Source organism: Liolophura sinensis, chromosome 8 (assembly GCF_032854445.1).
Source record: "Liolophura sinensis isolate JHLJ2023 chromosome 8, CUHK_Ljap_v2, whole genome shotgun sequence".
Taxonomy (NCBI): Eukaryota; Metazoa; Mollusca; class Polyplacophora; order Chitonida; family Chitonidae; genus Liolophura; species Liolophura sinensis.
In genome coordinates, this window is record NC_088302.1 from 30968828 (window position 1) to 30995663 (window position 26836).

The 26836-nt window shown below is 37.3% G+C and overlaps 1 protein-coding gene across 4 annotated transcripts in view; it reads right to left on the bottom strand.

Moving 5' to 3' along the window:
- The window catches only part of LOC135473991 (LIM domain only protein 7-like), a 75977-nt gene that overhangs the window by 30750 nt on the left and 18391 nt on the right, over positions 1-26836 (bottom strand). For all 4 annotated transcript variants that reach the window (XR_010444610.1, XM_064753967.1, XM_064753968.1 and 1 more), the window contains exons 4-5: positions 21166-21278; positions 12901-12949 (exon numbers count right to left, since the gene is read on the bottom strand). Coding sequence is in view for 3 of the 4 variants with exons in the window: in XM_064753967.1 (XP_064610037.1) it covers positions 12901-12949; positions 21166-21278 (162 nt within the window). In the remaining variant the exon portion in view is untranslated. The remainder of the gene's footprint in view (positions 1-12900; positions 12950-21165; positions 21279-26836) is intronic.

The following is a 26836-nucleotide window of genomic DNA, read 5'->3' on the forward strand; positions in this document are numbered from 1 at the left end:
CATTGCTTAATTCAGGCCAGTGTATGTGGTGTCCATTTGAAGCATAAGTACATACTTGGAAACGGACAGCTTCAACTCCCATGTTTTTACACCCGTTCAAATTACAAAGCCTTAATTCACACTTTAAGTTGTCCCTGAATGGATCTTTATTAAATGGTGCCATTTTGATGATGAAAATGTGTACTCAAGTAATGCTTAATGATGAACATGAATCTAAGCAGGATAATTAAATAAAGACTGTCGTTAGTTCTTTCTTAAGTCCCAAGCACTAATGCATTCCATGTCAAAATAAAAGAACATAGCAAATATAATTACCAACGGCCAACACCAAGAAACAGGTATTTGCTCTCATTCTTACGCCGATAAATACACACAGCTATCATGTCAAATATGCCAAGTAATATACTCAGGCGGACCCCAAGATAAAATTTATCTACAGTTGTTTATGATCTTTTAAAAAATGTATGGACTAAAATGATACAATTCGAGACAGCGCAAATCTGACCACTTGGCGTTTTTAACTCACAGAGGTCTTATTTGTGCAAAATACAAACATAAAAATGTCTAAATAAGATGGAATTTACCTTGGTTACATGTATAAAGGTTGACAGGAGTTTCTGCCAGGTAATGTATAGGTATATAGCTTCATGTACACTGTAACTCCTGTGCTAAGATAATCAACTGAGAGACTCCAGGTGCTAAAGGTACTCCATGGATCTGTGAGAGTCTCTTAATGTGTTCACCCTATGGGGGGGTTATGGTTTCACTTCTCCCACCACCCACAAAGACTTACCTGTATTTCTGACACCTGATTCAGGTATGGAAAAGATAACGATGATAGCTCCTCTCCACAGGAAGACACTTTATCCCAACACCTGTTGCCTGTGAAGCAGGTAAGCTCAGGTAAGCTACTGTGTACAGTATATAGTCACACCTTTGAACACAGCCACGTATAGACTATCAGCCCTTAGACACTCTACTAATGGTATGTGCATGTAATAATATACCAGGGCTGTCAACAATGGGAGCTCAGGTAATACAAAGTGGAAACTTGCTTTTTCAGGGTCCAAGCACAAGGTACAGTAGAAAACCCGATCTGATCGTCCAGCCGATACTGAGCTCCCGCACTACCCCGATAACACCTGGTCACGGTTCACTGGCTAGAACAAGACTGGCAGTATATGCTCCACCTTGAGCATAACAAAAACTGCCACGGGAGGTGGAGAGGGGGGAGGTATAGCATTGCTAATTTGTGACAACCAAATTTTGCCGGTCTGACCTTCAGGTGTATCCACCATATACATGTAGGAAGTGCTGTCTCTGGGGTCAGAGACTATACAACTAACCCCAGGCCTTCGTTCTCTTTGCTCCCATGAAGTATGTTATAATTATTAAAGGCCTACAGCTCTTCGGTATCGGCAGTCTGTACCAGAGGGATAATGTGATATCCTATACCATCTGTACATGTACACACACGATTATTGCCTCGGCACCCGTGGTCTGTATAAAGCACCCAATCATACCAGCAATACCTGGCAGGAGAATTATGCAATCTGACACCAGAGAGGTCAGATTTTATAGTCCTCGTATGAAGTCTACCCTTCTCACAAAGCCAGCAGGGAATTATTCAATGTGGGTTATGTAAATTTGGACTCTTTGATTTATGGTTATACATATATATATTAAAAAAAAACAAAAAAAAAAAAAAACAGGTAGAAAAAGTCCAGACAATATAGCGAACATATGTCAGCCTACATGTAGACAGTATGCACATTGTACGAGCTTACTTTAAGAAGACTATACGGCGATTATGTTACTATTGAACTTACAGGGATATACACTGTTGGTAATGCAGATCATGGTTGACATGACATCTTAGTCTCCTCAATCATTTCAATATCACAGAATTCTCAGAAACTCAAAAACTATTAGAAAGACTAAGGTCCATTGTAATTGGTATATTCTGAATGTCAAGTGTCAGGCTGGCTTTTTTTTCTAGCAATTCTGTTATCCTCATTTTTCTTATGATGGGGTGTAGAGAAATAATTTCCACAGTTTTATGAAGCTTGAATCTTCAATGACACAAACATATCATTTTGAGCATGATTGTCATAATGAATGTATGCATAAATTTCACTGAAAAAAAAAAGGTGCTTTAGTGGTTGAAAAAGTTGAAAGTTTAATGGCGTAATGAAAATGAGAAAGGTATATTATGAACTCCTGAAAACGTACTCGTATGTGCACGTATGAATGTGCATGATATTGCCAGATGTTAACGAGGACTGGGACAAAAATGTTCATTTTGACCATGTCATGTATTGTAATGAATGACAACCCAGGGTGCAAGCTTCAGCTACATGAAGGTCTGGTACATTTATTCTGATTGAACAAAGTTATATTTTTCCAGGAGTGATAATTGGTAAAATGTTCACACCCTGTACATGATAGGAAAACAACAGTTTTTTTTTTAAACATTTTTAACAGTTAAAAGGAAAGAGGTGAAACAAAAAAAAATGTATTAAAAATATATTAAAAAGTCAGTCATCATGCAGTTTACAAAATGTCAATTGTAACATCTTTCACTTCTTATATAATAACGTAGGTAAAAGAAATTTCCTAAAAAATCTGTTAATCTCTATTTAAAACCCCATAAACTGTTCCTTTGCTTTTAAATATTTAAGTCCAATAAATATTTTTTGAAAAAGGTTTTTAGTTTTCAGAACAGCTTACCTCTCTTCACAAAAAAAGTTGCTCGCCAAAAGTACACACCTTTAATTAAAATAATTTTAGCTTCACAACTCCAGGCAGTCATGATCGGCATTTTCATAAAGGTATTCATGGATGTATATTATTGGCTCAGCCATTAACGCTTACTTAATTTCTACTTTCATGGGAACAGAGCGCAGATAGAATGTAAAACAGATCCAGATGCTAATTAAGGGTCAATATGTCCATGTTGATACTGATAAGAATCAGTTTACACGGCAGTTCTGTCTCCGTGGCGATGTTTCTGGAGCCAAAGACATATCACTGAAGTTGTACACCAGACGATGAGGTCATGACAGGTCAAAGACGTGTGCCCAGGTAACAAAGTCAGAAATGCCACGAAAAATGTTTTAATACAGGTAAATAATGGAGTTGTTTACCAGATTAAATCAGCACTTAAGAAAGATCCTGCAGCTAATGAGATAAATGAAGACTAACCTTCATGGCTCAATACCGGTTTATAAATTTGTTGTTTTCTGCATTGAAACTAATCGTACCAAACAAAAAATCAAAATGAAAAGATAATGTTACAAGTGTGTTGGTAATTTTCACACCCTAATACTGTTACCTAATAAGCTAATTAAAAAGAACAGTTAAATATTAAATACACCTAATCAGCCAAATCAGCTTAATGTTAACTTCTTAACATGACATATCAAATTAGGTAAGACTTGATTGCATATAGAATGGCAATTCAAAATCCAAGGTCAACCTAGTTTTTTTAAGAGAGCGTGAAGAGTCAAAAGTATGAGACTATGAAGACAATGGAGCATACAAGAATACTACAGGCAAATTAATGAAATCAAGAAACTAGATCTCACGCGTCCTTATAATAAATTACTGACAGGTAACATAGTTCAATGACAGACACGCAGGAACACTGCACTTCACTGAAATCACATATAAGGGTCACAAGCTGTTCTACTGGCGCCGCACATTAGCAAGTTGGCAATACTGATCTTTACTGTACATACCATAATAACTTATTCAAATACTGACAACTGTGTGCATTTTCAAATGAGGGTTTTAGAATCTCGATGACTGAGGCAGATCAAATAAACTCCAGAGAATACCATCAGGCTTGGTGTTGATGATTTAAATATAAAAGATTGTCTTATTTCAAACTCTTAAGTGAAGTAATGAAATACTACAAATACAAATACAGTGTTAACATAAAAAAATAATAAATCCAAAAAAAAAAAAAAAAAAAAAGGGAGGGGGGGGGGGGGCATAACTTCTCATTTCACAGAGATGAGATTTGTTTCTGCTCTGGTGTTCAAGACAAAATCTGAACAAATTTCATTGCTTTTAACAAGATTGAATGATTCTAACTTAACGCCACATGGGCAACATTTCAGCCATACCATGTCGTGCTTTTAACAACAAGCAAAGCTTGGTAACAGCAAATAGCTTATGGACAGACAGACAGACAGATGCAGACGATCACTATGCCATAATACGACCAGCAATAAGGGCATACCAAAACCACCTGTAAACGTAGCTATATGTCAAAGTTTTACTCGGCCTCGGCTGCACATCTATGCATACAAGTACAAACCTATAAATTAACAATGTACATTTACAAACATTTTTTGTCCTAAAGATGTTTGTCAACAATGTTCAAAACTAATGCAGCATTCCTTACCTTATCAAAATGAGCTGATGAGGTAATTATTTACATTCCTGGAGCGTGACTTAACACACCTCATTGATTTCAACTGCCAACTCTTTGCTATTAGCTGCATGTATACAAGCACACCTCAGCAGCTGATATACATGCCCTGAATCATACAATACACACATGTACACGCATGTCTTAATACCACCTCTTCTGCTACCACACATAGGCCCCCTATCCTGGTTGCCAGGCCACAAAAACTTTCCTGTTATAAATATAGTACTGGTACAGATGTCAGCAAAGTCCAAAAAAAAAAAAAAAATAGCTTGATGATTTGTACAGTTCTCATGCAACCACACCCTACTAGAGACAGACCTAAGCTGCTCCAATGAAGATATGTCCACAAGGGTGTGTTTCAGGGGATATGACAACATCGAATTGTGATGTCGACTTGTCCCACACAATCACCACAAAACGAGAAAGATTTTTTTTCTCACGAGACACACCGCTGTAGGTATTTTAAATCATGAATGCACATGCTGTTTTTTCTCCAAATTTAATTTTAATGTGTAAAATCAGAAATAGGTATAGTATCTTAATAAATCTTAACTCTCAATAATGTCACCCAAATAGCCAAGAACAAGAAAGATTACAAAGATAACTTACTATACATATTTTTTAAGAAAAACTATACTTTAATCTGGTTTGGAATAGTCAAATGTCCAGAAAGGTTGCTCTAAACTTGATGGCAAACTAGTAGATGTTATAAAATATGGAAATTGGCAAATTCATTGTAATCTTCAAAACTATTAAACTGTTATGGTAATGGAAGTTTACCGTTCCTCATCACACAATTTATTTATTCATTTATTTATCTGACTGCTGTTTTACGCCGTACTCAAGAATATTTCACTTATATGACGACGGCCAGCATTATAGTGATGCATGACAGTTACTAAGTGAAATGATGGATGACAGTTACTAAGTGACAGGTCAATCCAGAAGTCATTAAAAGAGAATCCTATACACCACAAGCACTGCATACAGACTACACATTAAGGTCAACTTTCCAGATATTCAGGAAATCCAACTATCTCTTTACTATTTTTTCTATTTGCCTTGACAAGTGATGACTTATAATAATGATGATGGTTATCAATAAAATCATCATTTGGACATTTTATGGTCACGTTGAAGTTAACATACAGGTTTTGTAGCACCTACCCTAATTTTTTTTTTACCTTTTCAATCACCTCTGCAAACCAATATCTTGCAACATTCTGATAGAACTATGATGTGTAGAGAAATGATTTGCACAGTTTTATGAATTCTGCATCCTTAGTGACGCAAAATGAATCATGTTATCATCATTTTATTCATAAATCCACTGATTGAAAGAGGTTGAATATGTTGCAGATTTACAGCAGATACACCTGACACAGTTCACCGTGCACAAACTTCTTCACATTCTGCACCGAAGGCTCATTTATAAAAATGCCATTTTGTATTTGGATGCATGTTTTAAAGTGACCTTCATTAAAAGCTCTGCCTTTATCGACACAGGTAATTTTGTGTAGTGAAACACCGAATCCTGTGAATGACTGTAAGTACAATCATCAACCTGGATTACATTTGTTCTACTGAATCAATTTCAACTTGTTTGATTATTATTTACTTGAAAATTTTCGTGGTGATGTTTGTGAGTTGAAAAAAAAAACTGTTAAAAAAAATTGATTGTTTATGCAGTATTAAAAGGTTGAGCATTTCATTCTATCTACAGGAATTAACAGTTTAGAAATGACGACAAACTAATGTACTTTAAATATTTTTAGTTTTTAAAAAACTTATCCCCAACCAAATTACCTATTAACCTTTAGAAACAAGCCTCATATTACAAATACTGATTTTCGTGCAGTCTCCACATGTACCCCCATCAGTCATCAAGGTCTAACCAAAAAATATAAATAAATAAAAATATTAATGCTTATGTTTTTGTTGATATCATATTCATCACTGGACTTAACCCCTGATTACAAAGCCCTAACGAGACCTTACCTGACAGTCACACCATACATACTTGTTGGCGTATGTGTATAATCACAGTTGTTTTGTTGGAAAACTAGAGGAATGTGGTCTGAGGGGTCAACCACTTCCCACAGACACAGACAAATTTATCTGTCAATGAAGAAGACCTACAGGGTTGACAGGTGCTTGACTGTACAAGTACTCATTACACAAAGCAGTTACCATGGGATGCTGAGTGTACCAGGTAAGTCTGGCTGCTGATTGACAAACTTCTCAGGTATGACAACTAGGCTACTACAGGGATGCAGGAGGTAGAGACAAACCACACATGGCCACAGACTAAGTAAAGGCTCTGGTCTAGTTTGACAGAAGTTTGACAGACGCCTGAGAAAATCCTGTTAGCGTAGGTGTATCAGGGGGAGATGACTCACACGCACTTTCTCCTGCTGTACATGATTCTGTGCCTCTGTGCGCCCCCCCCCCCCCACCCCCTACATACAGCAGTCCACTCACATCCCAGCTGAGCAGGTTCTAACCCTTTACCTGACTGCTAACCCACTCATTACTCCTGTCTCAGCAGACTCTACTGCTTTGTCCCCACAATCCAAAGGTTTAGTACATACTCGACAACACATCTTCCCACCGGCATATGAGAAACCCTACAATTGTGGGAGTAAAGACAGAATAGACGACCCATTATACTAATTGACTGAAAACTAAAGCTCCTCCTCATGATAAACAAGATATGTGAAGTCGTACAGCAAATGTACTGATCACCAACTTCATTTTCATTTTTTTTTCAAGAAAAAATTTGAAAGTCAACAAAGGCCTCATATAAACTTACACGCATCATAATTAAAAAGTCTATCATACCAAATGTACGATACAGTACCCAAAATGTTTTTAAACTCTTCCATACGTGCACTTGATATCTGTTTATATAAACCAAAAATAAACCTAACTGATTTCTACACATCAATTCAAATCATTTATTCATAATCATTATTAATAAATATCAATAAATGTTTGCCCAGCAAACAGACGCAGTTTGATTGATTGGCACGTAGCATGCCATGTCCTTGTTCTCTACAACCACAGCAGCCAAAGAAAAACTACACACTTGGTCAATTAACATCCATCACCATAGTGAAAACCTTTGCCAGCTTGATTTGATGCTTAAATATGTCACGTACACATACATTTGACAAACACATGCTACTGTTAAAAGCTAGCTTTCTAATAGGATAAAAGCTGGATTTCTTATTGGATAAAAGCTGCATTTCTTATTGGATACTGTAGACGTTTTTCATGGTCTGGACCACATGTTAATATAACAAAAACCCAGTGCAGAACATATACCTCGTCACTGATCAATAAATTGAGCAGTTATAGGTCTATTGGTTGACAACCCTCAACTGAGGTAACCAAACTACATGAGCGTGTAAGGATTCCGTGGAAGTCAGATGCAGTCCTTTACATTCTTCTCCTGAAATATATTTGACTTTTGTTTCTTTTTCGTGCCCTTAAAAAGAGGTACTATGCAGATTTAACAGAAACTCATCTATGTACAAACATGGACATTTAATTGTGAGCTCTGGTTTTCATCACATAAAATACATAATCAAAATGCAGCGTAATAATTATACAATGAGGAATCTTGCCTTGTGTACATATTAAGTAGTTCATATTTATTTCATAAAGTTTATTCCATGTAGGCTTAAGAAAATTAATAACATTAGACCCTGAATTTATTATTAGATTTACATAGTTTGACAGAATTTAAATCTTGCTAAATAAGTCTCAAATTATTAAACAAAATATAAAATGAAATTTATAATATACACTGTAATTACAAATATTTTTCTCGTTTGTCAACATAAGCAGCTAGTTATTACATTATTATCCATTATATTGCAATACCTGATTTAAAGTAATATCTTAAGCCAAAGTTAGGTTGACCTTCCCTCTGAAGTGGCTAGGAACGGGTATGCTATCCCACGTAACACTTCACCCTTACCGGAGACAAGACTTCAACAGGTTTCTCTCGCCACGATAAGGCTGAAATATTGCTGATGTGGCGTTAAGCCATAATCATTCATTCATTCATTCAACAAGTTTATACCTGACAGCAAAGCTGTGTTTTTTACCTGTCTAATGTAATAAAACAATGGGCTGTTCTGAGATACGATCAAACAAAAAAAATCTTCCGTGAACAATTCGCTCAGCTAATCTTAAAGCACTTTTGTCTCACCTACAACACGCACGTATTGTTACTCATAGTTCCACCTGTACCTGCATTATCGACAAAATGATTTACACCTGATACTATCAAGATTTCATATATACACCCACATGACAGAATTAGACATTGTGATGAGAGATATCAATTCAAACAGGTGTGTTCCACATCTAAATGCCATACATATACACCGTATGTACTGGCCTTCTGTGAAGGAAATTTTATATATTATATTTTATACTGGTACTTTTAATCTTTTAATTCAATTTTACTCCATCCAAAAATAACAAAATTTTATTAAAATGAAATTTTTATACTTCAGTAAAGTGGTTATAGACGATCGTGTATATATCAACATCAATACCGGTCGACATGTAGAGTTATCTTATACAGTTTAATTGACAAATACTTCACATTTATGTTTAAATATAATTATCAATACATACTGTGAGCAGTGAATATCACTTATCAATTCTCAAATTATACAATTTGTATTTATCTAGTGTTAAATATAGCTCACCCGTTTTCAATCTACATCTATAAAGTCGATCATGCTGTTAAAAAAATTTGCAGCAAATTTTACACACTTTTCACATGTATCATCTTCATGTTGGCAGGATTACTGCTTTTTGTAGCTATGTTGGACGTCGGATTAACATCTGTTTAATTTGCATAAACGTGAAAACAAGTCATACTGCAACACCATTTAACAGCAAAAAACTCTTACAAGTGCTTTGAAAGAGCAGCTCTTGACTATCAGCATAAAATCACCAGGTAAATTTTCAACTTCTACAAGATTAACCTTTCCTCTTATTCTTCTTTTCAGCTTAACAGCATTCGTTATCTTAATGACATGCACAGGCCACAATTAATTGATTCTAATTAGAAGCCTGAGTGAAATGGCCACCCACATGATTGTTAGTTCAGCCTGACTGGTCAGGGTAATTTCCAGTACAGGTAAGGTATGCGCTACCAACACTGCTCTATACACAGCCCTCGGATTACATCAACCTCATCTGATTACTTTATATCAGAGATAATTAACTCACAAATGTGGGTCATTATCTTATATAGTTCGTGCTTGAGACCAGCATTTAGCTGTAATTCTCAATCTGAGGTTACCCTTTCACAAAATCCTAATTCAAAGCAGAATTGAGTGGGTGCATAAATAACCCACTGACCCACAGGGCTGATATTACCAAAAATCTTGAAATTTGAAAGCAGAATGTCACAAATAGCAGGCACTTCTCAGCAGAAGCTTGATACTACAACCTTTTTTGTTCAGGCAAGTACCGTGTGTAATTGCAGTTGAGCATTGTATCTGCACTGGCTCATAGCTTTTACCATGCAAAACTTTTTCTCTTTAATATTTTCAGGAAATCACTACGGTCTCAATGTGACCAATGCAGCCAACATCACTGAACCAAACCTGTTGTCATTCAAGACTGCAGACATCCGGGCATTTGCCATTTTACTCTCTCCAACACAATTAACTCTCAGACATACACACGATGGTGAAAACATTGTCTAAATAGCATGGGAGGTAATACAGTACTCTGCAACACTGATTCATACGTCCAAAACCAGGTTTTGTTGATGTTCACAATTTACAAATGCGGTGCAGACCGTCCTGTTTTCTAACATACTGTAATTTCCAGTCATTTCAAATGTCGTTCTCAGAATATCATTCAATGCAGTTAATTTCCCTATACCTTCCCATATCATCTTTCACCTTGTCATCTGCTTGCCACTGCCTCCTGTGAGAGAAGTGCCGGGATAATAGGGTCATGTAATCCCCATCACAATCGTTTAATTGATGCCATTATGTCCTGCAATCTGTACAAGACAACCTTTTTTCAGTATCTCCAACAACTTAATCAAAATCTCCAAGATTTCTAGTTTGAGCCAGACGTTATATTATTCCAATATGTAGCCACTTCCTCCAAATTCGGAGTGATGAGGTCACAATCCAAGGTCAACAAACAATATGACAATCTTTGCTGGAGGTCAGTATGAAAGCCTCATAATCCAAGGTCAAGCAACAATATGACAATCTTTGCTGGAGGTCAGTATGAAAGCCTCATAATCCAAGGTCAAGCAACAATATGACAATCTTTGCTGCAGGTCAGTACGACAGCTTCACAATCCAAGGTCAACAAACAGTATGACAATCTTTGCTGGAGGTCAAGTCTCACAATCCAAGGTCAACAAACAGTATGACAATCTTTGCTGGAGGTCAGTATGACAGCTTCACAATCCAAGGTCAACAAACAGTATGACAATCTTTGTTGGAGGTCAGTATAAAAGCCTCACAATCCAAGGTCAACAAACAGTATGACAAACTTTGTTGGAGGTCAGTATGACAGCTTCACAATCCAAGGTCAACAAACAGTATGACAATCTTTGCTGGAGGTCAGTATAAAAGCCTCACAATCCAAGGTCAATAAACAGTATTACAATCTTTGTTGTAGGTAAAGCCTCACAATCCAAGGTCAACAAAACGCATGACAATCTTTGCTGGAGGCCAGTATGAAAGCCTCACAATCCGAGGTCAACAAACAGTATTACAATCTTTGCTGGAGGTCAGTATGAAAGCCTCACAATCCAAGGTCAACAAACAGTATGACAAACTTTGTTGGAGGTCAGTATGACAGCTTCACAATCCAAGGTCAACAAACAGTATTACAATCTTTGCTGGAGGTCAGTATAAAAGCCTCACAATCCAAGGTCAATAAACAGTATGACAATCTTTGTTGGAGGTAAAGCCTCACAATCCAAGGTCAACAACACGCATGACAATCTTTGCTGGAGGTCAGTATGAAAGCCTCACAATCCGAGGTCAACAAACAGCATGACAATCTTTGCTGGAGGTCAGTATGAAAGCCTCACAATCCGAGGTCAACCAACAATATGACAATTTTTGCTGGAGGTCAATATGAAAGCCTCACAATCCAAGGTCAAAAAAACAGTATGACAATTTTTGCTGGAGATCAGTATGAAAGCCTCACAATCCAAGGTCAACAAACAGCATGACAATCTTTGCTGGAAGTCAGTATGAAAGCCTCACAATCCAAGGTCAACAAACAGTATGACAATTTTTGCTGGAGGTCAGTACGAAAGCCTCACTATCCAAAGTCAACCAACAATATGACAATTTTTGCTGGAGGTCAGTATGAAAGCCTCACTATCCAAGATCAACCAACAATATGACAATTTTTGCTGGAGATCAGTATGAAAGCCTCACAATCCAAGGTCAACAAACAGCATGACAATCTTTGCTGGAGGTCAGTATGAAAGCCCCACAATCCGAGGTCAACAAACAGTATGACAATTTTTGCTGAAGGTCAGTACGAAAGCCTCACTATCCAAAGTCAACCAACAATATGACAATTTTTGCTGGAGGTCAGTATGAAAGCCTCACAATCCAAGGTCAACAAACAGCATGACAATTTTTGCTGGAGGTCAGTATGAAAGCCTCACAATCCGAAATCAACCAACAATATTACAATCTTTGCTGGAGGTCAGTATGAAAGCCTGACTATCCAAGGTCAACCAACAATATGACAATCTTTGCTGGAGGTCAGTATGAAAGCCTCACTATCCAAGGTAAACACACAGTATGACAATCTTTGTTTGAGGTCAGTTCCAAAGCCTCACACAATCCAAGGCCAATATTCTTTACTTTCAAAATCTCAGAAGGAGCTTTTCTCCAAGTATCTAAATGAAGAATGTATCATCTTCCTCACTCCTCCCCCACCCCACCCTCATAACTAGTCCACTTTCCCTTACAGCCTGAGTGTACAAATAACCCATCAATCTTCCTATTATCGCTCACAATCAGTAAATTCAAAACAACTTTCAAGTTGATGTAACCGACAAAAAATGTGTTTTGACATAACTTCATGTCAAAGTTCACATCATTAACATATTCATTGGCCAATATCCTTGACATATATTTATTATACCTATATATCTAGAGGCTGTCTTTAACATTCTCACTCATGCGCAAATTATTATATCTGGAAGAAAAACGATGAAAAAAAACAAAACATATCTGCTAAAGAGATAACAGAAAGATTAAGAAAAAAGCTTCTCCGCTGAGCATATAATAATTGCATGCAGTAAAACTGCAGTTGAGACCATTCTGTAAATAGCAAAAATGTTGTTAATGAAGTTCAATGAAGTTGTTAATGACAGACATAAATAACAGTGAAACATAAATATTAGTGATAAACAAAAGAGTGTAACTTACATTCCTCAAACGCCGATCAGTCTCCTGTTTGAGATAGCAAGGGTCATCACTGAAAATTATAAGGTAATTACATTTTAGAACATAAGTATATATTTTTATACTAAGTCATAGTCAAAACAGTGCACCGCATTTATGATTACTTTTTACTTGATTTTAAATGACACGCATACAATTAATCAGCTTTCAGGAAGGTAGAATGGTGACCTTGGAATGTATCAAGAGGTTTGCATCTCAATGTATGTACATTAAATTGATTTTTAAGCTTTGATCAAAGAATTAAAGTTCAATTTTGAGAGGAACCATAAACAAATCTGTCCAGGCAGATTTGGCTATTATCCTGACATGCAAAATAGGCCTGATATTGTTTTGCACTAAGTGATGGTCATCACTTTAAAAAGTGCCACCACCTTGTAACAAAACAAATGCTGCGGAATCTAGAAATTGCCTGTCCAAGCAAAGAATACACCTAAGTACCTTCATAATTTAAATCATCTGGCCGTTATCCAATCCTTTTAAAATGTGCCAAAAAGGTTCCAAAAAGAATGCACACTGATAACACATTTTGTCAGTTATTAAGAACTGTCTCTTTCTACACTCCTGAAGTACTAAGCACCAACTCTCCTTTAACCCGTATCAAGGATGGAGTGTACAGGTACATATATTGACTGTTTTCCAGATTATACAAGAACATGGACACGCATGAACAAGAACCATCCCTATATAACCCAGGTTCACTATTCACACAAAGCCTGTTACAGAGAGACGCACAGTCTTTATACGTCCAGGGACAATACATTTACCTGGGCATCCCGTTTAAACGATTGTCATTACCTGAGCTTAGTACACAGTCATGTGCTATATGTCCACACAACACACAGCAGCATCTATACAATGGCAGTACATCTAAGAGAGCTGAATCTATTGTCAGATAGGTATATATAAGCACAAAAGGTTCAAGTACAAAGTTGCAGGGGATCGAAAAAATACCTAACCTGTACCTGAGCACACAGGATAGTCCTTTTCAAGTCCAGAGTTGTTAAGTCCTGGTACAAGTATGCATATATACCGACAGAGACAGGATATCCTGCCTTCCATAGATAATCCTGTCTAATAGCCGAGTATAAAAACTAGTGGCGGAACAGGTTTTCAGCCTGGCCTTACCTAACCTCAATAAAATTAACCCAGAGATTGAGTTCTTGTTTACCTGCTCCATTAAGGGCCCCCGACGTCAAATCATCTTGGCCCGGTTTCCTCGAGCTAGTCGATTCTCAAAAAGAAACTCTAAACCCCTACATTTGCCTAACGATGCGTCATGATCTGGCCATTGGAATTAGTGCTTGTGAAAAGGGTATATGTCCTGACGGTAACGCTATCTGTTCAGCCACTAGAAATCTCTTTGTATATGGGCCTACGGCAGTACTGCAGTGTTTGGTGGCCAGGTATGTGGGTTGGGGGTGTCGGGGGCCTGTTGACACATTCCACTTATCGCCTTTACCACTCCAGACAGATAAACCTGGAGAGGGAACATAGCAATAGACTTTCCCCATACAACAGTTGTTGATAACTGACTGGAACAATCACAAGCCAGGTTCAAAAACACGCAGAGCCAAATAGCAAGGTCAGAAATAAAAAAAAAAGACCCAAATCACAGGTTTTGATATTAAACTGACTGGAACAACCATAGCCCATGTTCACAAACCAAGGAGAAGACTTTCTGGATATTTACACACAGACAGAAAGCAAGGTTGGACATGAAAAGAAGAAAACCCAGACATACATTCTACATACCAATGTTGATGAGCAGCCATATATTGTGGTTATAAAAGCTATAAATGAAGACACGAAAACCCAAACAGACATTCTACATGCCAACGTTGATGAACAGCCATATATTGTCGTTTAAAAAGCTGTAATTGAAGAGACAAAAACCTGAACAGACATTCTACATGCCAATGTTGATGAACGGCCACATTTCATGGTTATAAAAGCCATAATTGAAGAGACGAAAACCCAAACAGACATTCTACATACATATATCACCAAAGCTGCTGACAACAGACAAGAAACAGACCCAAACAGACATTCTATATACACATATCACCAAAGCTGCTGACAACTGACAAGAAACAGACCCAAAAAGCAAGGTTACAAAGGAATAAGAATCACATCAATAGACATTATACATGCCAACAATGATGACCACAGATAGGCACAACGAGAAAGTCACCAATGAGGGAAAGAACACATGCACTTTTCACATTGTAAAACTGATGACAATTCTCAGGCACAAGCAAGTAACAAGGTTGCAAATGAACAAAGGATCACATCAATACACAATCTACATACCAATCAGGAGGAAAGGTGGGTACAACCAAATAGAAGGATACAAGCTCACAAATGAATAGAGGAACATCTCAACAGACATAAACATACATTAAAGTTGATGATAAGACACGACAACAGACAGACAAGGGCAAAGGAACAGAGGAACATCCCAACAGACATAAACATACATTAAAGTTGATGATAAGACACAAAAACAGACAAGGGCAAAGGAACAGAGGAACATCCAAACAGACATAAACATACATTAAAGTTGACAATAACACACCAGAACAAACAGACAAGGGCAAGTGAACAGGGGAACATCCCAATAGACATCATCATATAATGAATGGTATATAAAACACTACAGGACAGAGAGAGAGAGACTAAAAGCAGAACAGCGACGACGGTATGATAGCTGGCAAATGTGGTCACACATACATACCTGGTGAAAGGACGAGAGGGAGATATGACCATTAAGTACACATGTATGTGTGCGTGAGGTTTTACATCGTACTGAACAATTTTTCAGTAACATGATGACGTGGAGTTATTAGGTGTGTGTCTTTTTGTTGCGGGGCAAGTTCATTACTCCAAAGTGCTGCTGCCACTGAAGTATCATGCCGAAGACACCATACATGACATCCCACCCAGTCACATTATACTGACACCGTGCCAAGCAGTCTTGTTTCCTTGCTCTAACCTCTCAGTGGTGAGGGCCAAGCAATGCAACAACAACTACCACTGTTAAAGTCTTTGGTATCCCCCGACCCAGGTTTGATCAAAGACCATTAAGAGGGACAAAAATTCTACCAATCAGTTCTTTCATTTATTCATTTATTTGACTGGTGTTTTACGCCATACTCAAGAGTATTTCCCTTATACGACGGCAGCCACCTTTGTGGTGGGAGGAAACCGGGCAGAGCCCAGGAAAAACAGACGATGATGTGCAGGTTGCTAGAAGAACTTCTCATGTATGGCGGAGAGAAAGCCAGCAAGAGCTGGACTTGAACCCACCACATCGGTGGGAGGATCCTTAGTCATTGCCCTGTGTTGACCACTTAGTTTTAATCATAGACATGCAGACATGAGCAATGCTGGCCACTTAGTTTTGATCATAAACATGCAGACATGAGCAATGCTGACCACTTAGTTTTGATCATAGACATGCAGACATGAGCAATGCTGACCACTTAGTTCTGATCATAGACATGCAGACATGAGCAATGCTGACCACTTAGTTCTGATCATACACATGCAGACATGAGCAATGCTGACCACTTAGTTCTGATCATAGACATGCAGACACGAGCAATGCTGGCCACTTAGTTTTGATCATAGACATGCAGACACGAGCAATGCTGACCACTTAGTTCTGATCATACACATGCAGACATGAGCAATGCTGACCACTTAGTTCTGATCATACACATGCAGACATGAGCAATGCTGACCACTTAGTTTTGATCATAGACATGCAGACATGAGCAATGCTGGCCAGATCAAATGCCACTCATATCCTGAATATCAGCTGATGTACTAATTCTGCTTCATGAGTAATTATTAAAAAGCTTCTTGCACGAATCACTAATTAAATGAGCAGCAAACAAGGAAGTAAGACACATATTTACAGGTTCTCTTGACATCTGTTTACTTTACAAATACTGATAAGCTTTACATGTACATGTAGATGTATTTACAGGTAGCTGGGACTTTTTTCTGGAGCAATACACCCTGATGGAATGCTGTTTGTTAGGCACATTCCTATGTACACCAACAGATATAAAGATTTGAAAAGATCCTTTCTGAAAGGTTGGGAAATATGTCTATTTCCTTTATCAATCTGAGGTGTAGCTGGGCGGAAGAAACTTGTCAATATCAGTTCCACTTTAATTTGGTAAGATATAAGGTTCTTTCAGTATTGGAAATAAGACATTAACCCATGGGTGTGTCTGCTATGAATTCTTTCATTTTTAGTCACTGTATTTTGTTTTACCTTCAACTTTACACTATAAAGTATTCAGTATACATTGTATACCAACAATCTGTATGTATACTGTGTTCATACATCTACATCTGATATATGTACAGTAGGCTGTTTACATGACACATGCAACTGTTACATCACGATTGATTCATCACATATTTGAATGACATTTTAACACTGCAATTTTTAACACCCTACACAGCAAAATGAACTGCTATACACATTCCTAACTGCCAAAGTGAATATGCATGATGATATAGCACTGACCTCCATGAAGGGAAATCTGACAGTGCAAAACCATGACGACGAGTGAGTACCCGTTGCCAAATGAGGAGGGTCAAGTGAATGTATGTACATGAGTGACAATAAGACGCACAATGTCAAACAGACTTTGTCACACTTCTTAACTGCGTACCTACTACTGTAAATTTAACTAATTTAAAAATTTTCATTCCCTTTATATCTGGGGCCACATTCAACAACCTGTGCATAGAAATATCCCAAGTACATGACTTCATCTTACATGGATACAACATCTTCAACGTATATTTACGAAGAAACTTTTTTTACATGAAAACTGCGTCTCCAAATTCCAATGAATAATGACTTTTGGCATTAATTATCATCATATCATCTTTTTAACAGTTTGTAGATTGCATTGTTTTTCTGAAATACATTCACTTGGCAACTACCATAATTTCTAATCAACTGGTTGACATGAAGAATTGTTTATATAATTGACAAGAGTAAATGCTGCTATATTTACCAAAAACGTCTAAAAATTAAGTTCTGGACACTGAAGTTCATCAAATAAGACAGTTTACATGTTAATTGTTTGTATACACGCAAAACAACTTTTTATGAGCAGAAGGAATCATCTGAATCAGGGGAGTTAAATTTGTCAACAATTAAATTACTGCTCAGTTTTCTGTATATCCTCCAGGCACTGTTGGACATGGGAGCCAAGAGAACGTAAATTGTGACAGGGACATAAAACAGTTTACAAATAACCACACACGACTGCAGAACACGCTTCACTCATGCTTCTAATGAAACGATAATGATCTGCTTTTACATGAGGAAGAGGAAAAAATAAGACATCTTAAGAACTGATAATTATCCTTGCCTTAAGGCATTGTTCACCTTGCATGCAATACAACATACGTCACTACAAGCAAAATACACACATGCCATGAATGTTTCTGACAGGCTGCAGTGTTTACCTCAATCTTAGTTCAGGGTATGACCCGAACATTTATAAATCACAAAACCTAATGCATAATGATCCCCAAATTCCTGGACACACAAGACTGAGCAACAGTCAAATTAACTTTATCAGTATCGTATCTGTGAAAAATCCACCTCAATCCACTCCAGATACATTAACCTGGCCATTTTCAAAATGAGAAGAACAACAGTGTTTTTTTTATCCTCGAGCTTAATCCACTGGAAAGATAGTGAGAAATAAACCAGCACAAATTGGTTTTCCTCGACAACAACATTTTGTTAATTTAGCTTGAAATGACAACTGAAAATATTTGTAGAAACTATACCAATGGTTTTAGGCACAAAATTCATATTCGCGTATAATCAAATCACATTTCCGTTTTTGCCAAGAATAGCTTAAATTATTGCCTTTCAGTGAATAGCAGACTTATACCTGTAGTATTGACAGTGTTAAAATAATTCTGAAGTTTGCAAAAGTTACCATGTGACCTGCTTTATAAATTTTAGGAAATTGTTACCAATTTTGAACGGCAATACATGCACATATGAGGCTGATATTTGGATACGCCCTGATCAAGTTTTTGCCACAAATCTCTAGTACAGCCTCTTTGATCAAGTCAAAATCCCTAACACCTACCACGCTTTGATGTTGCATAAATGTGCTTTAACGTCTAAGAGTTTCACAGAGCACTGGCTGACATCCCATGAAATGGCAACATGTGCCAAAGATGGCTGCCACAAAACAGCCGGCTAGGCAAATAAGAAGTTTTTCCATCCTACCTACAAGTAATAAGGTTAATTACTTACGTTTGCCACTCAGGTGAACAGGTAAAATTCCTCACGTTACAGCTGTATTTGTGTTTTCTGCCTTAGTAAGACAGGTATGTGCTGGGTATGTCCTCAAACGCCCCTTACCTTCACACCCACATTCTGGCTGACAAGCTACAGAGAGGAGAACCTAGCAGAGCACCCTGACGACCGCCAAGCTCAGGCTGACAACTCAGGCTAGCACACCTCCAGCAAAGGTAAACAATTTAACTCTGCATCACACAACAGGTAATGTGGCATTCGAAGTGCCCCGCCTTTTTCCTCCCGCTGGTTATACCGCTCCGCTAAGGCAGCTTACCTGAGGGTGTAGACAGGTAATCACTGACAGATGGAACTCGTTTGCTGATCAAAGCCTCTGTATGGTATTGAACAGCTAGAGTATGCAGAGGACAAGCTGTGTAGTATGGCCAGCCTGTGCGGCTAAGCTCAGCCCTGTACACAAGATTCTCATCAACTTTCCCCAATACTCTGGAGTCCACCTGTATGAACGCCTCTCTAACTTTGCATACCACACCTGGGTAGAGGTGACTTTCCTAAACACTGCTCTACTCTACAGGCCCACTTCACACTGATTCATGTGCAAGACCCTGATCAATACACAGCAACCACACGGGTTTCAATTTCAGACATTTTAACCAATATTTACCTCAGAATTTCTCTTCAGCCTGCATTCATACATGTATACCTGGCTGTCTCTAAAGAACTGGGACAAATCAATACCAGAGGCAAGCCAACGTCCCAATACCTGGGGAGCTAGCTATATTATGTGGTCCCGAATGAGAGATCAGCCTTAAGGCAACACTTCCCTACCAGGCTCTCTGATCTACATGTGTTCCTAGATCGACTTTCCCTATGACCGACACAGACTAACATATAGCAGAAACGTTTACCTGCTCAGGTAGATTATATAAACTGAATTTTATCCCCGACAGCCAAAATGGTTCAGAAAACAAAGTTTTTCCCGCAAAAATTTAACATGCTATTACACTATGTTAGTTTGTGGCAAAAACACTCTTAGAGTCTTAATGAATATTTTTCTAACATGACTAATCCGATGTGTACTCTAAAGCTATATATGGCCTATTATTAGCCCATATTGTATGAGATGAATTTTCCTGAGTATGGTGTAGAACTCTAATCAGGTAAATATATAAAGCTGCATGGGAATACAGTGTGTATATATACAATTACAACAATAAAAACCACATTCCTCAATCAGGAAATGAAAACCATGAAAATGCCGGTTTCAAAAGCATGTTAATTACTGCTGTCATAACTTCATTTCCACATAGTATAAAAAAAAAAATAAATAAAAAAGTGCATTAAAATTATTCAGAAATATTTGTTTATAACTTCTCGTACTCACCTTACTCACCAACAGACATGGTGTAATTATAAAAAAACAAAACAAAAAAAAACTGAAAATACTGTTTATATTAATACTATTACAGTTGTTCTTCAAGTCATATAAGCTTAACTGGTCCAAAAATAGAGTTTTCAAAGTAAACATTCATGGATAGCTGAAAAAGAAGATGGCAATGAGCACAATACATGTCCCAAAATACAAACCCTTAGAATGTAGCTATAGTAAAACCAGATTCCTTTTGAATGATGAAGATTTTTCCACCAAAAGAGAAAAAATGTAATGTGGTAACATACAGATTAGTATGATTTTCATTTTGGTGTAATTCCATGAATTTCCTGGTTTGTCCACGATACCCAGGAATCGTGAATTAGAGATTCACATGGATTCACACATCTGCATGCGTGTGAATTATAGGTGCTTCTAAGCACAATCATAACCCAAAATAACTTCTACCTCTTGACCACTGGATCAAGTGAACCATTAACCAGTAGTAAAAGAAAACAATGTTAAGTAATCCGCCCAAGTAACTCACTCAGCAAAGGCAGCGCGTTGTGAGAGGTCCTCTAAATCCAACGGGTCAAACAGCTGAGGCTGACGTAGTCCGAAGTGTTCTTGGCAAGCTCTCAGAAACACAGTCAGGTTATCCTGCAGAAAACCAAAAAATAGAACAGCTTTGAAACAATTCAAACACTGTTATAATTACTCTGAAAAATCGAGAAAACAAGCAAAATGAGCAAACAAGCGCTAAAGGGAAACGCATGTCAATATCAATTCTGCGTGACATTGTTACACTCAGATAAATGCATTGTTAGCGGGCCAGGCTGAGCTGGACAGGGGATTAATTGCTTATTAAACTGGACAGAAGATTGATTAAATTGACAAAAACATACCCAAAACTTCTACAAACCAATGACCATACATGAAAAGAAACATACACAAATTGCCTGCAAAACTCTGTGAACATACATGTACACAAATCTAGTGCAAAACTCAGCTGACACATTCCAGAACATTATATACCTTAAGCATGACGACTACAATGAATTATTTTCATCCATGCATCCTAATCCATAATATAGGAATTTGTTGTGAAAAAAACAAAAACAAAAACAAAGTTAATTTAGGTCACACTGACATTGGATTGAAATCGACAGAATCTGGCCACTACCTTCATAAAACTGCCTCACCTGTTTTCTTCATTGCATTTTAACAATAACAATATGTGGAGTCTTCAAACAGAGTTACAATGAATACTAGAGCCATAAAATTTTAACTGCACTTGCAGATTAAAAGTGATTTTCATGAAATACTGGAGAATTCTACATGAATAACAGTCAGTTGATCAGAAAACATTCCCTTATTAGCCAGGAGCCTGACCAAACCTCCTGCCTCTGGAATGGGTGTGTCCAGTAACCAAGGCGACATACTTTTATCAACTTACAGGGTCCCTCGATCTTTCTCTTTATTCTACAGCCAACAAAAAAAGACACGCATTCCAGAGGGTTAGGTGCAGGTCACATGATCAATTCCGGCACATGAACACCCATTATCCCATGGTAGGTAGTCATGATGCAAGCGGGCACGTCGGGTAAACATAGCAGAGAACATACGCAGTGAGATTGCATTGCACGAATATTAATAGGCTCTTTCTTGATCTACATTTACACCGTTTCTTCTCTCTCCCCCCCCCCCCCCCCCCCCCAACTCCTACTTCTTTCAGCCCCTGAACAAGTTACCAGTCCGGGATCTCCTGAATGCAATCTTCAATAAACATGGTAAATGCTGGACCTCTGACACACATCACTGTATTCAATCTACATGCCAGAGACACTGTGTTCTTTAGAATGCACAAAAAGCTCAACACAGAACGAATTAAATCCAGTGCCATTCCACTAACATGAAATCCATAAAGTACATCTTTTTTTTTATCTAAGCATTTGCAGACATCCTAAACAGATCAGCAAGACCACAGGTTAACTATTGAACAATGTCTTTGTTATTGCCTAATGACTAAATCATGTCCGATACAGAATTACAGCCGACAAAACCAACCCACATAATAAAGAGTGGGTAAATATATCTACACAGCAAAGAGATTTCTGGATGTTTGGTGGTGACCCAACAGTTATTCTCCAATCATTACCGATGTGTACATGAGGGTTTCTTGGGAGGACAGCTCTGTTGTTGTACTAGAAATGAATTTTTTTTTTTACGATTCCTAAAAAACCAATTGCAGATTCATATGTAAAAAATTGCTTTACAGAAGATGTATTCATTGCATTCATACATGTGCATGCCTTTGTATATATTAAAAGGCTGCGGAAAAAGTCGGCTGAAAGAAAAAAGTAGGCTAAGCCAACAAGGCCTGGATTTGAACTCCAACGTATGGGTGGGCTCCTTCACAAAGGAATTCAGGGGTCCCACATGTAATAATATATTTGTTTGCTCCTTCCCCTATCCCTCCCTTGAGATCAATGCTTAATAGATGAGGATTGTATGCCTGGTAAGGTTTCATGATTTCACCTCACAGTTCTCTGGGGGCCTCCGTGGCTCAGTCGGTTAAAGCGCTAGCGCAGCGTAATGACCCAGGAGTCTCTCACCAATGCGGTCGATGTGAGTTCAAGTCCAGCTCATGCTGGCTTCCTCTCCGGCCGTACGTGAGAAGGTCTGTCAGCAACCTGCGGATGGTCGTGGGTTTCCCCCGGGCTCTGCCCGGTTTCCACCCACCATAATGCTGGCCGCTGTCGTATAAGTGAAATATTCTTGAGTACGGCGTAAAACACCAATCAAAAAAAAAAAAAAAAAAAATCACAGTTCTCTGACTAACTGGAGAGATAATACCCTCAAACAGCCCACAGTCATTTAGAACTGGTGTCTGTAATCCAATCAGTTCGTAACTCCAGTTCTTACTAAAACTAATTAGGAAAACAATTTACATTATTCATGTCAATGCTAGGTAGTCCAACCTGAGGTCTACAGTGATGTAACAGACTGAACGAAGGGTATGTTTAAAGGGTGGGGGAGAAAGAGGAGGGGCCATAGTGGTAAGGGATTTACAATGGCCTAATATATCACCCAAAACATTGCACTTTTAGAGGCAAATACATGTGATAAAACATAACCTTTGGAGCTGAAACTTTCATTTTTGCAGTATATTATCTATCTGTATAGTATCTAAAAGTGAGGACCCAGGAGCCTTCCACCAGTGCACTCGCTGTGAGTTCAAGTCCAAAAAGGGAAGGTCTTCCAGAAACCTGCGGATGGTAATGGGTTTTCCCTGGACTCTGCCCGGTTTTCTCCCAACATAATTCTGGCCGCTGGTGAAATATTCGTGAGAACGGCGTAAAACACCAATCAAATAAATAAATAAATAAATGCTATCTAAGACCTTAAAACATCACTCCAAAGATCAAAAGAAATCTCTCGACCAGTACCAGAACATATTTTCATATATTTGTTCAGTGTTTTTACAGCATGGCTATATTATTAGAATTTGGAATTTATTTAACAGTATTGATTTCTTTGAGATTTAACATCTTACTCAAGAATATTTCACTTTACATTCAAATATCAGTCAGGTTTACGAGGGAGGAGAAAAAAAAACTACATACACCAGAAATAAACATACTGAGCAAGATTTCCGTTTTTCTCATTGCATCCTTACATATCATTTTTTTCACTGAAGTAATTCTTGGATAAAGATTTATCTCATTTATATAATCAACATGTAAATTATCTTTTAGGTGTAAACGAATTGTTTCCACCAATGATCTTATTTTGAACAGATCAACTTAAATGATTAAATAAATAAAATAAACTTTTTTTTTTCACTAAACAAAGGCTTGAGTGGACACTGTGGACATAGTGAGTCTCACAGGGATAAACATCAGTCAAGGTATCTAGGACTACTGTCACCACACCACACAGTGTCCAGCCCTGGACAGTTGCCTTGGTCAACATTTGTGCAGTCTGTAAAGTGTCAACATTGGACATGAGATAGCTGTCCACAGGCACAAACATCTGACTGAGAGTTACAGTTATCTATGAGTTTAAAACCAGGTTATGAGATTTCATAACATCTTATGACTAAATCAGGCAATAACTCATAACATTTCGTGACTAAATCTGACAATAATTCATGACATTTCATGACTAATTCTGAAACTAACTGATGATGTTTCACGACTAAATCTGACAATAATTTATGACATTTTATGACTAAATCTGACAATTATCCATGATATTTCATGACTAAATCTGACTATACTTCATGACATTTCATGACTAAATCTGACAATAATTCATGGCATTTTGTGACTTAATCTGACCTTAATTCACGACATTTCATGACTAATTCTGAAACTAACTGATGACCATCAAAACAACATGAATTTATGACTAAATATGACTATAATTCATGACATTTCATGACATAATATGACTATAATTCATGACATTTCATGACTAAATTTGACTATAATTCTTGACATTTAATGACTAACCCTGACAGTAACTCATGACACTTCATGACTAAATCTGACACTAATTCATAAATAAATCTGACACTAATTCATAAATAAATCTGACACTAATTCATGAAATTTCATGACTAATTCTGACAACTCACGGCATTTCATAACTAACACTGATAATTCCTACATATAAGGTCTACAACATGGATGACTAACAAGCCACATTGCACCATTAAAACAATGCATGTAGCTCAGACGTTTCATCATCAAGCTGGAATTGTACAGAAATGAAATTCCACCTATGACTTCATTTGATGACCATTTCATAATCATAACATTGATACGTATATATAAACAGGTAGATGTGTAAAAGAAAATTTATGACTTTTTCATTCATGACTGAGATATTTATTCTTTTCATGACCGTGGCTGGCAACTCCGATCAACCCATCTTCCCAGTCAAGGGAAATGAAGTACAGTATATACATCCCATGCCTATACAATTACATGCATACACATATAGTACATGTTTGTACTCATTCTGCCAGATTTTGATGGATTTATACTGCAAATTAATTATGCCATTTTTACAGTTTTTATTACAAGTATCATATTTTGACACGTTACAGGTTACAGATTCTGTGTAACATTAGAAATGAGTCTAATAGCTCTTAACCTGATCACTTCGGCAGTTTGTATGTAGCGAGCCAACTATACTCATGATTTTATGCACAAATCAATTAACATTTACAGAGTAAAACTTTTTAATAAATGACATTTATACCACTGCAACTTTGAATTCAGCCAAAAATTGCATGCCGCCTTTATATTTGCAGTTTTTATTTACTGCAGAAACATTCTGATGTTTTAAATGAATGTGCAATTCAAACCACTTCATATTCCCACTGTTATCAGATAAAGCATTCACTCACTCTACGCACACATTTATCTTAACCTAATCTAATCTAAGTCCAATCTTAAATTTTAGTATTACACTTTGGGGTTCTGTAATTCCCCCACTGGCTGTTTACATACTCCGAATAGCTTTTAGTATGACATAACAGTCTGTATCTAGACTGAAGGGGTCACACAGTATGTGTGCATTCCAGTCGGGTTAAGGTGTGCAGTTCAGACTAAAGGTAAAACACTCACCTGTAGATATGAACTCACAAAGCCATATATACAAGTAATCCTTATACTATGTGTAATATGCTGTAAAATTACAAGTAGCTTTACCATCAAAATCAGCACAAAAAATCTGTGTAGCCATCCATCATTTTTAACAAATACTACTCCAAGTAACACACAAAAAAAATCCATACACTAAAATCTGAAATTAAATAAAAACGAAACTTTTCATAATGCATGCAACTCACAACAGGGAGCTTTTAGCAATTAAATGGGACCAAAATGCGCACAAAATCGGAAACAGTTGTACAGCTGATTCATCATAGAGAAAATAGCTGATCCCAGTAGAATAGACACTAGCCCAATCAGTTACTGGCTCACAGCTCACGCAAAAAGTTCCAATCTCTGACCGAATTTGGTATTCTTAAATCCAACATTATTCAACTTTATTCAATGAGTTTATTGATTTATCTTGATCGCTATAATAAAAGTTCATTCTCAGAAATATGTCACCTACAAGAAAATCATCTTGAGAATCCAGTAAACAAAATTTCTTTTAAAGATGCTCTGATTTTATTTATTTGATTGGTGCTTTATGCCATA